Source organism: Arachis stenosperma, chromosome 2 (genome assembly GCF_014773155.1).
Source record: "Arachis stenosperma cultivar V10309 chromosome 2, arast.V10309.gnm1.PFL2, whole genome shotgun sequence".
Taxonomy (NCBI): Eukaryota; Viridiplantae; Streptophyta; class Magnoliopsida; order Fabales; family Fabaceae; genus Arachis; species Arachis stenosperma.
Genome location: NC_080378.1, coordinates 100064762 through 100078978, shown reverse-complemented (window position 1 = coordinate 100078978; position 14217 = coordinate 100064762). Strand labels below are relative to the sequence as shown.

At 33.5% G+C, this 14217-nt stretch overlaps 1 protein-coding gene across 1 annotated transcript; it reads left to right on the top strand.

The window, feature by feature from the left end:
• Positions 1-5679: 5679 nt before the first annotated feature.
• On the top strand, positions 5680-12772 carry LOC130963275 (uncharacterized). Its single transcript, XM_057889405.1, has 3 exons — positions 5680-6622; positions 11228-11664; positions 12662-12772. The coding sequence occupies exons 1-3, from the start codon at positions 5680-5682 to the stop codon at positions 12770-12772; spliced, it is 1491 nt and encodes a 496-aa protein (XP_057745388.1).
• The last annotated feature ends 1445 nt before the right edge of the window (positions 12773-14217 follow it).

Genomic DNA, 14217 nt, shown 5'->3' with positions numbered 1-14217 from the left:
GGTTAAATAAGTCTCCGATAACCATAAAAAGATAGTAATATTAGAGAGACAAAAAAAGAGTCTAAATTTATCTCATTTAATATTTATTTATTACAGAATATATTAAATAAAACTAAAAATAATAAATTTTAATAATTTTTTATTAATATTTTTTTTGTTACAAAATATTTAAAAAAAAAAACTGCCACAACCAATGATACAATAATAATGGTGTGTTTATGTGGCGGCTAGTATTATTGTTTTGAATAGTGGTAGTACCAATTGAGGTTTCTGCTGGCTAAATTTTCAGGGAAATGAGACGTTTTTAATTTTTTTTTAATTATTTAATAAAATGTGATTTTTTATTTTATATTTTTTAAGTGAAATTAAAAGAAAATATATAAAAAAGATGTTAAATAATAAAAAATATTTTATTAAATAATTAAAAAAATTGACAAGATCTACTTCTAATTTTCAGTCATCTAATTCAAGAGCAAGTAGTGGTGAGTTCGTTGTAGGTAATTTTTGTTGGTTATGGATTATTCAAATATTTGTAAATCAATAACATTTCATCATCATTTTTTGTATTTAAATAATTTAGTATATATTATATTTATGTAAAGTTAGTCAACTCAAAATATATTAGAACCTTGCATTGAGCGACAAATAACGATTTTTTTAAGAGAAATTTTTAGATTGTGACAGACCTTTATGTAGAAAGTGAGTTCTTAGAGTTGAAGAGAGATGAGAGATCCTCAAAAGTGAAAAATAAGAACAGAGAAATTGCAGAGAAGTGTGATGAACTTCTCATTACAAGAATGATGAATTTCAGTTTGTTGCACTGGCTTTTCCACGTCAAAAATTTTATTTGTATATCAAAATTAGTTATAATGTATTTTGTATATAAAAATTGTTTAACTCATTTTTAATATATATTTTATATTCTAACATATATTTTATAATAATAATTAATTTTAATAATTAATTTTAGTATATACTTAACATAATTATTTACACATATATATACCTACTAACAAACAACTACTTTTTCCGCCAAAACTAACTAATTTCTCTAACTAACTAACTTTCTAACTAATTTGTTAAATTAATCACTCTAAGTCTCTTTACTTAAGTCACACTTTAACTCATATTTTTTGTTGAGATAACTCTTAGATTGTGGGGAGATTCTAAACCTCCGTAATCATATTTTGAAACTTACACATCAAATTGTATGGTTCTAAACCGTTGCCAATTCAATTATTTTTTAAAACAAGTTAACAGAAATGGTGCAATTTAAAACTAGCTAACTCGAATAAGTACTTATCATCTAACTAAATACTTCCTTCGCATAAAACCTCGAAGATAACAAAGATCAAATTAAAATGCTTTTATAATAATAATAATAATAATAATAATAATAATAATAATAAAACAGACTCATACATGACATTCAGATTCATAAAAGAAGTCCAGTAGTTAGCCATCTTTTTTTTGTGAATGACTCAATACTATTTTGTAAAGAAACAGAAGAAGCATGCACTAATATCCTAGTTCTACTTTATGACTACGAAACAATCAGCAGATAGAAGGTTAATTTAAATAAATTCGCAAATTTTTTCAGCCAGAACACTCCCAATACTCTTAGACAGCACTTGGTAAAGGTGATGAATATTGAACATGTAAGAGCTCAAGATAAATACCTTAGTCTACCATCAATGGTACAGAGATCCAAAAAATTCACCTTTGATGCAATTATAGACAAGGTCCGCTAAAGAGCCCAAACATGGAAGAGGCAACTATTATTAGCTGGGGAAAGACATGTCTTAATCAAGACAGTTGGAGAAGCTATTTCTGTGTACATCCTTTTCTGTTTTCGACTACCAGACTCACTTATAGAAGATATCCACAGGATATTATCACAATTTTGGTGGCGTCAACGTGGTTTAGAGAGAAAGATAGCCTGGATCAGTTGGGACCATATGACGAGACCAAAAACTTAAGGAAGTTTGGAATTTAAGGACTTAAAGGCTCAGAATATGGCACTGTTAGGCAAATAATTCTGGTGTATTACTACTAAGCCTAACTCATTGCTAGCTCGCATACTGAAATGGAGATACTATAGATATTCAAACACATTACAAGCTACAAAAGGTTACTAGCCGTCTTGGGGATGGCAGAGCTTATTAGAGGGGAGAAAGGTGGTGGAAAAAGGTTTGTGTTAGAACATTGACTCAGGAGAGAATATTCGCACATGACACGATCCTTGGCTACCCCCTTATCCCTTTCAATTAAATATTAACAGCAGTCCAATCACAAGAATCAATATGGTAAAGGATTTACTTACCGAGTTTTGAAGATGGAACCAGAATTTGATCACTGAGTTGTTCCCTTCGGAGGTCAAGAACTGTATTCTCTCCCTCAACATTAATGCGGATGACAGAGACAAAATCCAGTAGATAAGGAATAAGCGAAAGCAGTATAATAACTCAGCATCTGGATATCTTGTTGCTTACAATTTTTTTCACGACCTAGTGGAGCAAACTCCAGCTGTAACGAGGAACCCTGTAATCTAGAAAGTCATTTGGAGGTTAAAAATCCCATCAAAAATATAGATTTTTTATGGAAAGCTTGCCACAAAAAATTACCTGTATTGGAATTTATTCATCAGTGATTTCAAACAACTTTTCTACTGTACTCAAGATATGGAATGGAGCAGGAATCAATTGTGCAATACTTGCGACACTGTGGTCCAGCAAAAGAAGTCTGGAGCTCATTTTCCATTGTATCGGCGATTACCCAACAAGATTCTGCCGATTTCGCAGCTTGGTGGCTCATGGCGGTGAGATGCAGCCAACGAAGTGAATCCTCCCTCACACTCTTTATATGTATATGCTGATTCTTATGAAAAGCTCAGAACCTAAAAATTTTTTAAGATAAGAAAACATCAGCGTCAAGCATAATAAAAATGGTCTCCAGATTACAACGAGAAATTCTCCAAAAAAGATGAAGCGTTAATCTCAAAAAATACTCGTTTCAACTTTACTTTATTAGAATGCTTGTTTTAACTTTACTTTCTCTTTTCTTTAAGTTTAATTTTTTTGTCTTTTAGTGATGTGTATATCACTAACTAGATTTCTTTCTTTTGTCTCTCTTTGAATAATGTGTTTCTTTACTTTTTAAAAAAATACAATTTATCTATCCTCAATAAAAAAAAAGATTAAATATTTGTTTAAACTTTATTTCCACGAACCATGTAAGAAATTTTAAATTCATGTTTTAAAAAGTAAGAAAAGCAAAGGTAATTCAATTCAATGCTTTAGCGGTTAAGAGTCAAGAGCATTCAATGATTTTATTTTATTTTATTTTTCTTTTTCTTGATGTAGTTAGATACTAACAGGAGTGGAAGTGAGCTAGGCTACCTGACCATGATTTATGACTCAGTTAGATTTATTTTATTAAACATTTATGTTTTGACTATTTTCAAAATTCTATTAGTTGAAAAGGTTAAACTATAGACTTTAAAAAAGCCTATAAAATTTTTTAGGTTGCTTTATTAAAATATTTTTTGTAAAAGTAAATTATTCTTAGTTTAAATTTTTAAAATTTTTTTTAAATATATCGTTATATTGATGTTTCAATCATTTTTAACTATTGATCTTATTAATTATAAAAAATATATATAACTAAGATTAATGGTTAAAATTTACGGAACACCAGTGTATCGATATACTTAAAAGTTTTTCTAAATTTTTAATTATTTACTTGTAATAAATCTGAAATAAAATAAAATAAAAATAATAGCCAACACTAGTCAAAATTATATATTTTTTCAAAAAAAAATTGATGTTATAAATTGTAAGTATGATTATAACACATGACTATCAATTGATATAAACAAAATATAATTTATAAATTATAGAATATATTTAATATCAGTCTAATTTTTTTAAAATGTATTATTTTAAATTATAATTTATAAAATATTTTTTAAATAAGTTTGTAAACTTATCAAATTTTTAAATAGATGAAACTTAAATCCAAAAAAATTTATAAAAATTAATAAACTTAGATTTAAACTATATATTTATAACATAAATCAAATTCGTCTAAGTCGCAATGCCACTCGCAGGGGTGAAGCTTCTTAGATTGTAGGGAAGGCAGTGACCCTCCAAAAAAAATTTGTTTACAAGAATAATAAAAAATTAAAGAGTGGCCCCTCTAAAAAAAAAGTAGGTCTCCTCCCTTTAAAAAATATATGTTGTACATAATTCTATTCAAAAAATGGTTTAGAAAGTAGTGTGTTATTTGAGATATGAATAGTTGGTCATATACTTAGTTAAAAAAAAAAAGTCCCAATCCATATTAAAAGTGAAGAATCTGAAAAGGCAATAACAAAAAGTCAACAAATCACTTTTTCCATTCTTCCCTCTTCTTTCAATTAGAAAACAAAACATCATTCCATATTTCCATTATCATTACAACTTAGAAGATAGCAAGTAATCTTTGGTCTTCTATTATCATCTTTCATTCTTCTTTCTTTTGTAAGTTATTTATTTTATTTGTTTTTATGAATAATTTATATATTTATTTATTTATCTAGTTTATAATATTGTAATAATAATTTAGGTTTTTGAGTCATGTAATTATAATATTATCCTTGTATTATTTTTAATTTTTTTCATTATTAATTGTTTGTGACAGTGATATTATTGATTTGCAAAAAATAAAATAAATTGAGTTTAGTTAAGTTGCATAATGTTTATCTTATTATCTATGTAAATTCTTAATTGTAGGAATTTAGTTGAATCATGAGCAAGATGAAAACAATAGATACTTTTTTTCAAAAAGACTAGCCAGAAGAGTGAAAATGTTTCTAATATTGTTACATCAACACCAACCTCTTCAATACTTGAGGCATCAAACATGAACAGTTTAGCTCCTCAACAAGATAGTTCAAAGTCAAAGCGCCCACGACTTAATCCTGAACAAATGGAAGTATGTTATTTGGTAAGAGATCCAGGAATTCGACCAATGATTTGGAAGTCTCATCCAAGTAAAAGAGATGAAATTCGTCGAACTTATCTTAAAGCTGGACCAAATCAACCAATACTTGATAAGTATTCATTCTCAAGCGATACAAGTCATCGTCATCGTTTTCAAGCTTATTGGTTTGAATTATATCCTTCATAGTTAGAGTATTTTATTGAAGATGATGCTGTATATTGTTTACCAAGCTACCTATTTGCTATGGAATCTTCAATCAATAGAGATTCAAATGCTTTCATTGAAAACGGCTTCAAGAATTGGAAGAAGGTAAATAGTGAAAAAGATTGTCCTCTTTTGAATCACATTGGCAAAGGCCCCAATTCGTTCCATCATAGGGCAACGAAATTATGTGATGATTTGATGAAGCAATCACAACATGTTGATACACTTATGAAACGACAAACATCAGAGAAAATTGAGAATAATCAACGTAGACTTGGAGCAAGTATTAGATGGTTGACTTTTCAAGGTTGCGCTTATAGAGGCCATGATGAAAGCTCGAGTTCAGATAATCGAGGTAACTTTATTGAATTGTTAAAATTTTTGGGTTCTTACAATAGTAGTGTTCAGAAGCTTGTTTCGGAAAATACTCCTAGATTTGCTAAATATACTTCAAGTGATGTTTAGAAAGAAATTCTACATGTTCTTGCTACAATGGTAAGAAACTCAAATAGAAAGGATATTGGAGATGCCAAATTTTATATTATCATTGATGAAGCTTGTGATGAATCTAAAAAAGAGCAAATGACTATTGTTTTGAGATTTGTTGATGTGGATGGTTTTATTCGTGAACGCTTCTTTGATCTTGTACATGTTAGTGATACTAGTGCCTTGACTTTGAAAAAAGAGTTGGTGTCCGTGCTTTCTATTTATAATCTCCAAATTGAAAATATTCGAGATCAAGGGTATGATGGTGCTAGCAATATGAGAGGGGAATGGAATGGTTTACAAGCTTTATTTCTCAATGATTGCCGACAAGCATATTATGTCCATTGTTTTGCTCATAGATTACAGTTAGCACTAGTGGCTGCTTCAAGGGAAGTTCTTCAAATTCATGAGTTTTTCACACAATTGACTGCTATTGTCAATATTGTTGGTGCATCTTGCAAACGACATGATCAACTACAAAAAGCTCAAGAAATTGAAAATACAAAATTGGTTGCCAATGATGAGCTAAAAACAGGTCAAGGTGCAAATCAAATGGGCACTTTACAAAGAGCTGGAGATACAAGATGGAGTTCTCACTTTCATTCTGTTTGTAGCTTGATAAGAATATTTGCAGCTACTCAAACCGTTCTTAATAACATTATTGATGATGGTACAACTTCTATTCAAAGAAGTGAGGCTTATGGTGTCAACAAAGTGCTATCCTCGTTGGAATTTATTTTTTCGTTACATTTGATGAAGGAAATTATGGGGATTACTAATATTTTGTGCCAAGCATTACAACAAAAATCTCAAGATATTTTCAATGCAATGCATGTTGTTTCCACATCAAAACTACTTCTTCAAAAATTGAGGGATAATGGTTGGTGCAATTTACTTGAGATTGTTAAGAAGTTTTGTGAGAAACATGAAATTGACATCCCTGATATGTGTAATACCCGGTCTAACCGAAATTAATTAAATAATGAGTAAGTAGGAGCGAATATGGTTGGAAGATTTGGCAATTGGAATTTGATGATTTCAATATGATATTTGGATTCAGTGAATTTTTCCGAGTCAGAAGACATAGTCTTCTGCGTAAAAGCGCGCAGTGAAATTTTGACCGGCAGTACCGGCTGAGACCTGTCTGGTACTGCAGCTGAGAAAGTTGATTATGAGTAAATAAGATTAAGAAATGAGGAATTATAATTAGAGGAAGTAGAAATATTTGAAGTGCGGTTTAGAGCGCTAGTGTTAAAGGTTTTGGTCCAAAATTGGGCCAACGGACAAAAATAAGTGAACTGGGCCTAAGTGGGCCCAAGACCCAACATATATAAGCATTAGTTATGAGCATTTCAGCTCATTTTTACCCTAAAAGAGGGTTGGGGCGCTGAAATTGAGAAGAGGGAAGAGAAGAGAGAAAACCTAACTCTCTTTGATCTTCAAACCACCATAACTTGAGCTACGGAGCTCCGATTGACGAGCCGTTTGCGGCCACGCGTCGCTCTTCTCATCCTCTACATTTCTATCTAAGTTTTGTGGTGAGTATTCCATTCATCACTGCCCAGTTTTCGAAATTCCCCACTGTTACACGTTTTTGGGAAGTTAGTGTTGAAATCTTGTGATTTTGGGTGTTTAGGGATACTCCAACATGGATTCTAAGTGGGTTCTATCCCTACTTCATATGGGCTGAGGTAAGAAGTGCTCAAACCCTTGTGATTTGTGATTTTTATGAGCCCTAGGTTGATGTATGTATGTGACATTGGTTATGTTAGTGCATTTGATGGTTTTGGTGCACAATTGGGAGATTGGTGTTGCTTGAGGAGCTTTGGTGAGGCTTAGGGCTAAGGTTGGTGGAGACTTCCAAAGAAGAGGCTCAATTGATTTTGCTACAAGAGGTACGGTTTAAGTTTCATTTAAGTACCGTGTGTGTGATGAGAATTCCTAGGCTAGATGCCCCTAGGATTAAGTTTGGATTGTGTAACTGGTTGATGCTAATATGCATAGTTGGTATGTAATGTGAATTGATGATTGGGTTGAGAATTGTGTGGCCTTGTATGCTTGGTGTATTGAAATTTGAAGTATTGGATAATGAGTATTGATTTGTGATTTATGCATTTAAATTGTGAAATTGGGCCGGAGGCCGTATATTTTGGGCCGGAGGCCGGAAAGAGGTAAGGAAGGTAAGTTGATGTGTGCATTGTATGATGACACAAGTGATTGGATGAATTTCATATAATGAATATATGAATGATTGGGTTGGTTATTGAATAATGAGGTTTGAGGAGTTGAAGTGTGGAAATTGGTAAATTTTGGGTGAAATAGTGTAGATGAGGTATGTTTGATTTTGGTTGAGATATATTATGTGATCATATATGTGAGTATGATTATTGATGCCTTGATGGTATGTTAATGCATGAGAGATATGTATGTTGTGATATATGCTTGAGAAATGGTTGAGGTTGATTTGGGGATGAAACCACGTGTTAGTGGGTATGATATTGATCATGTATAATGATGGTTGAATCGAAATATTATTGTTGGAAATTGGGATGAGGAAGGATGTATGACATGTTGATATGTTTGTAATTTAGCCATTTGTTTGAAATGGGTAAAGATGGTTATATGGCGGTTTGTGATTCGTGGTAAAGTGTTAATGTATGAGTTGAGGAGGCTTGATGTTGATTTTGGTGTATTTTGATTGGTTTCAAAAAGGGTTGAAATTGGCATGTTTTAGTTGATTTTGAAAAGAGTTGAAAATGGCTTGTTTTGAAAATGGCACTTTGTGGTTTTATATGAAAATATGGTTTTTGGGCATACTTTGACGAGACATAACTTGGACTACGGATCTTTGTTTTGTGCCAAATCTGTTTAGAAATGAAATTGGATCCGGGATGTCCATGCCGTTCGAAGAACGGGTGAAAAACGATTTAAAATGAGGAAGTTATGTCCGTCGGAAGATTGGGGGTTGAATTTGTGAATTCTGCAATTTTTAACTTAGAAAATTTTTAGCAGAATAACCCCTTGCGCGTGGGCGCACTTGGCGCGTACGCGCCGATCTTCCAGAAAACGCCATCCACGCGTGCGCGTGATGTGCGCGGGCGCGCCGATAGTGCTGCACCCAATGCCCAGCCATTTTCCAGAGAGTTGTGCCAGAACTGTGCCAGCTTTGTGCCTGGGGCACGAGAGTATCCACGCGTACGCGTGGTTGACGCGTGCGCGTCGATTTGGTAACTTTTTAATCCACGCGTTAGCGTGCATGACGCTTGCGCGTCGATGAGTTTTTAAGGACATCCACGCGTGCGCGTAGAGTGCGCGTACGCGTGGCATTGTTTTCATGCCAAAGTTGATATTTGAGTTTTAAAAGCCAAATCTCATACTTCTAAGCCTCCGATCTCACCACTTATATCCTAAATCGTTATGATATGCCTAGCTATTAGAAAGGGCTAGTGAATGAGGTAACTTGCGAGTGAAGCAAGGGGAAAATGAATAATCAATGAGGATCATTGATGATTATGTGAGATGTGGAGGATGGTGGTGGAAGTGCTTGTTATGCCATTGGCCGAAGGGCCGTAATTGTTTATAAATTGGCTGGTTCTGGATTGAACCGTGAGCCGAAATAGCTGTGTATGCTATGAATATTGGCTGGTTATGGATTTAACCGCGAGCCGGATGGCTGATATGGATGTTGATCCATGGATGAGAATTCATGCATGTTTATGCTGAATTATTGATAATTGTGATTTGCACTTCCACTATCTGAGATGCGAGTTTCCCTGGGTAGTAGCAGTGGCTAGTCCACTTGCTCCGGGTGTGAGACGAAAAATGATGTTTATGATAAATGAGTTAATCATGGAGTTTTGAATGAATGTAACTCTGATACCTGGGTAGTAGTAAGGGTTGGGGTTCGTCCCACTTGCTCCAGGTTAATGTTTGAGATTTGATAACAATGAGGATTGATAATATGAATTGAGATTGAATGAATATATGCTTGAGATACCTGGGCAGTAGCAAGGGTTGTGGTTCGTCCCGCTTGCTCCGGGTTAGTGCTTGAGATACCTGGGCAGTAGCAAGGGTTGTGGTTCGTCCCGCTTGCTCCGGGTTAATGCTTGAGATACCTGGGCAGTAGCAAGGGTTGTGGTTTGTCCCACTTGCTCCAGGTCAGAGATTGTGACGCCTGGGTAGTAGCCGCAGTAGTGGTTGTTCCACTGGCTCCAGGTTGAGCTGTTAAACACCCGCCTGGGTAGTAGCCGCAGTAGTGGTTATTCCACTGGCTCTGGGCGGAGCGGGTAGTAGCAAGGGGGTTGTAGCTCAAACCTACTTGCTCCGCGAGGGGTGTTTCTGTCCATGGTTAGCTACCAGGACGTGTCGGGTTGGCTATATAACCGACAGATGATATCATCAGCCATAGGGCAGGCATACATCATTTGCATATGTTGAATTGTTTGGGTTTGCCTATTTGTTTTGAATTTCTACATTATATATGCTATGTTACTTGATTATGTGCTACTTGTTCTACTTGTACCTTATTTATGTCTTACTTGTCTGTATTGCTTGTGTTTGTACAACTGAGAGATCCCTCATGATGGTGTTGGTGGATGTTGGGGCTGTTCTTGATGAGATGAATTGATAATGCGATTGCATAATGATGATGATTTTGAATGAGATCATTTGGGCTCCCTGGGTAGACGCAGTGATGTGATTTCACTAGCTCCAGGCGAGGGTATGATGTATTGATATAGAGCTGCTGAGGCAGAGCAACTGGTAATGATTTTGCTTATGATTCCGAGTCTGATTCGCGAAAGAATCAGCGGATTGGGAAAACATGTGTAATATGAACTAGATTTAGTATCCCCTTACGTCAGATGCCTATTTATGGATTAGTGAGAATCTAGGCTGGATACTTGGTGAAAAGGAGTTTAGGATGCTTAGTGAGTTTTTATTGCAGTGCATTGTATTTATTTGGCACTTTTACCGTACTGGGAACCCATGGGCCCGGGGTTCTCATTCCGTACATATCTCTTGTTTTTCAGATACAGGTCCAAGTGCTCAGAAGTGAGCTGTGGTACGTCTGAGAGACGGCGAAGATCTTTATTTTCTCCACTTTGTGTTTTGCTTAGAATCTCTCCATCTTCGTTTTGAAAAGATTATATTATGTATTGAACTCTTTTGGAACTTGCCTATAGAGGCTCTTATGTTTCCTTTGGGAGAGATTAGGATGTACTGTTGTCAACTACTTTCATATTGTACCCTAGCCGGCCTAAACTTCGCGGGTCGCGACTAGCGGCTATTTACTTATGTTACATATATCTATCTGTTATCTATCTCTTAATCTCCTTTATGCCTTATCCGTATATCGCTTTCGGCTTCACGTTTTATCTTTTCGTTGTCGAAACGTGAGTGATACGTCTTTGCGATTTTATTTCTACTCCTTTCAGGCTTCTCGATTAATACTCCTTTCGAAATTACCTATATTTATGTATTAGAAATCCACCCGAGAGTCGTACCACCGTAATATCATTGACTTATGACTCGAGCATAAGGATTTGAATATTAGGGTGTTACAATATGAGTACACAATACACGGTTGGAAGAGGTCGATCTCGTCAACCAAAGATAACAATCGAGCATCATTATCGAGTTGATGTGTTTCTGGCAGCAATTGACTCTCAAATTCAAGAGTTAAATAGTAGATTCAATGAGGAAACCATGGAGCTTTTGACTTTAAGTACTGTTTTAGACCCTAAAGACAATTTTAAGTTGTTTAATATTCAAAATATATGCAAGTTAGCTGAAAAGTTTTATCCTTCAGATTTTTCTGATCATGAAATGATTCTCTTGAATGCTCAATTGCAACATTATGCATTTGATATACCGAATCATCTAAAAGATGTTGGGACACTTTCTGAGTTATATCAAAGATTGAAGGAAACAGGAAAATCAAGAACTTATCATTTGGTTGATAGACTGATTCGCAATGTCTTGACTCTTCCAGTATGTACAGCAACAACAGAAAGAGTTTTCTCGGCAATGAAAATTGTTAAAACAAGATTTCGGAGTAAAATGACAGACGAATTTTTTGTAGATAATTTAATCATTTACATTGAGAAAGAAATTGCAACTACTTTCAGTACAGATTCAATAATAGATGACTTTGAATCAAGGAAAAAACGTCGAGCTCAATTGTCTATGCAAGTTGTAAATTTTAATTTATTTCAGTTCTAATAATATTGTTACTAATTTTTTTATTGCATAAGTTATGATTGTGATTTAAATTATTTACATGAAGGTTAAAGTATAATACATTTTTTTAATAATTTTGCAGGAAACGTCTAAAAAAAATTGAATAGTATTTGAAGATTCTAAAAACAAGTATGTAACAACTTATATTTACAATATTTGAAATTAGTTTTGAGATATTTGTGTTTAATTATTTTAATATATAATATATTCAGTTATCTTATACAAAGTAAATTTTAAGTTTTAGTTGTTATTTTTAATTAAAATTATATATAAAGTTACTTTTAATTTTTTTGTTAAAATAAAAAGTTAAAAAAAATATTAGTCCCCTTAATAAATATTGTTTAGCTTTGCACCTGGTCACTCGAGTTGGTCCACTTCTTCCCCTTGATTCCAACCATCTTGCGGTAGAACTTATTGTTGTCTGGAGCTTTCTATGGTGGGGAAAGTATATTCATGACCTCTAAGCACCAGGTATAGTTTAAAATTATAAAAAATTATAGGGGTGAATTTATAATATTAATTTAATTAATTAAAAAACTGAAGAAGATAAGTGCTCGGATATTGTGCACATGTTGATGCCAGCAACCTCCGTTTCCATGGCCGTCGTCTTCTCCATCCTCAAGCACTGCCTTGAGAACATCCCTTTCCACTTCGTCATTGCTGGCTCCTCCACCTCATTCCACAACACCACCCACTTCTCCTTCTTTTTTGAAATCATTCAGAATTTTGAGATCATTTGGGTTTGTAGCATAATGTAACACACTGTGATCATCATCATTGTGCAGAAGAAGGGGAGAAAGTTGCAAGCTTTGATCCGATGAAGATGAACACCAACCATGGTTTTAGAGAGAAACGGTGATCAAAGTTTGACACTTTTTTAGTAAATTCACAACCCCATGAATGAGAAAAGATCAAATTCTAACTCCTGTGACTGAAATTGAGATCGAAGCAAAAAAGTTCAGAGAGAGAGAAAGAAGGAAGAAGTGAAGTTACAACAAAAACAAGCAGTGTGTTTGAGTTTGTGTGTCTTTAATTTCTTGCATTTACCGTATTTAAATGAATTGGGATTCAAACTTTGAAATGGTAGCAAGAAATAACTATGGAGCAACGACCAAGCAGATTTTCCATTTAAGATGAAAAGATTGTTGATATTTCCCGGTGGAGTTGTGGTTCTGATGGCATCGATTACTGCATTTCTATGAAGGCTGAGAAGAAGACCAAGTGATCTTAGCGAGATTTACAAATACATTTAATTTTGGGTCAAAATTGACATTTTTAACAATTATTGTACGGCAAGTGGGCAACCATCCCAACCCTTCATTTGGAATCTTGTTGCATGGTCTTTTAAGGTCATGAATATACTTTCCCCACCAAAGACATTCCCTTGTTGTCTTTAACTCCAATGCAGAGAATATAAACGAGATCAAACTATTATATCACGTGTGTTTGGTGAGGAAAGGATATAAGCCAAGTGCACTTTAATTCGTCATGAATACGTACGAGAAAGACTCAGTAGTTGTTGTGTTCTCTGATGGCTGTCTAAACCCTAAACCCTTTAATTTCGTCAGGTTTCTTATTCTTTGCTTATTGCCACGTAATGAAATTTTGCCATATTTGCAACGAACTAGAGAAATTATTATTATAATAATGTGCATTATAATATTGCCTACTTATAAAAAAATATAAGGTATAGTAGAAGTAATAAAAAGTGTTTCTCCCGAGGGGAAAAAAACGTTTATTAACCCTATAGTTTTTCCTTTGTGTAGTTTTTTACCTTTTTATGCTAATTGCCTACCAATATTACAAGTAAAGTTGATTAACTTTTAAAAATTCAGTGTACAAATTCTACAGATCAGACCGTGGTGTATGTATTCGTAAGTCTAAAATAATTAAAAAAAAATGTTACTGGGCAAATATTAATATGTTTCAAAAAAAGAAAGGAGGGCAATGCCTTTTAAATTTTAAAGTCTAAATTTTACATTCAAAATTTTAAATTTTAAATTTTAAATTATAAATTTTAAATCCTAAAATTCTAAATTCTTAAGTTTAAATCTTAATCTTTAAATTTTAAATTCTAAATCTAAATTATTGATATAAAATATAATAGAGTAAAATACTATATTTGATTCCAACCACTACAAAAAAAAGTCTATAGTCAGCTAGTAAAAAAGGTGACCATAGATCTATAGTCACAGTTTTGAATCTATAATTACAGTTTTTTACTGTGGCCTATTCTCTCCTGGCCATAGGTTTATGGTCACGATTTTTTTATCTATGGTCACAGTTTCAATTTTCAAAATCTGA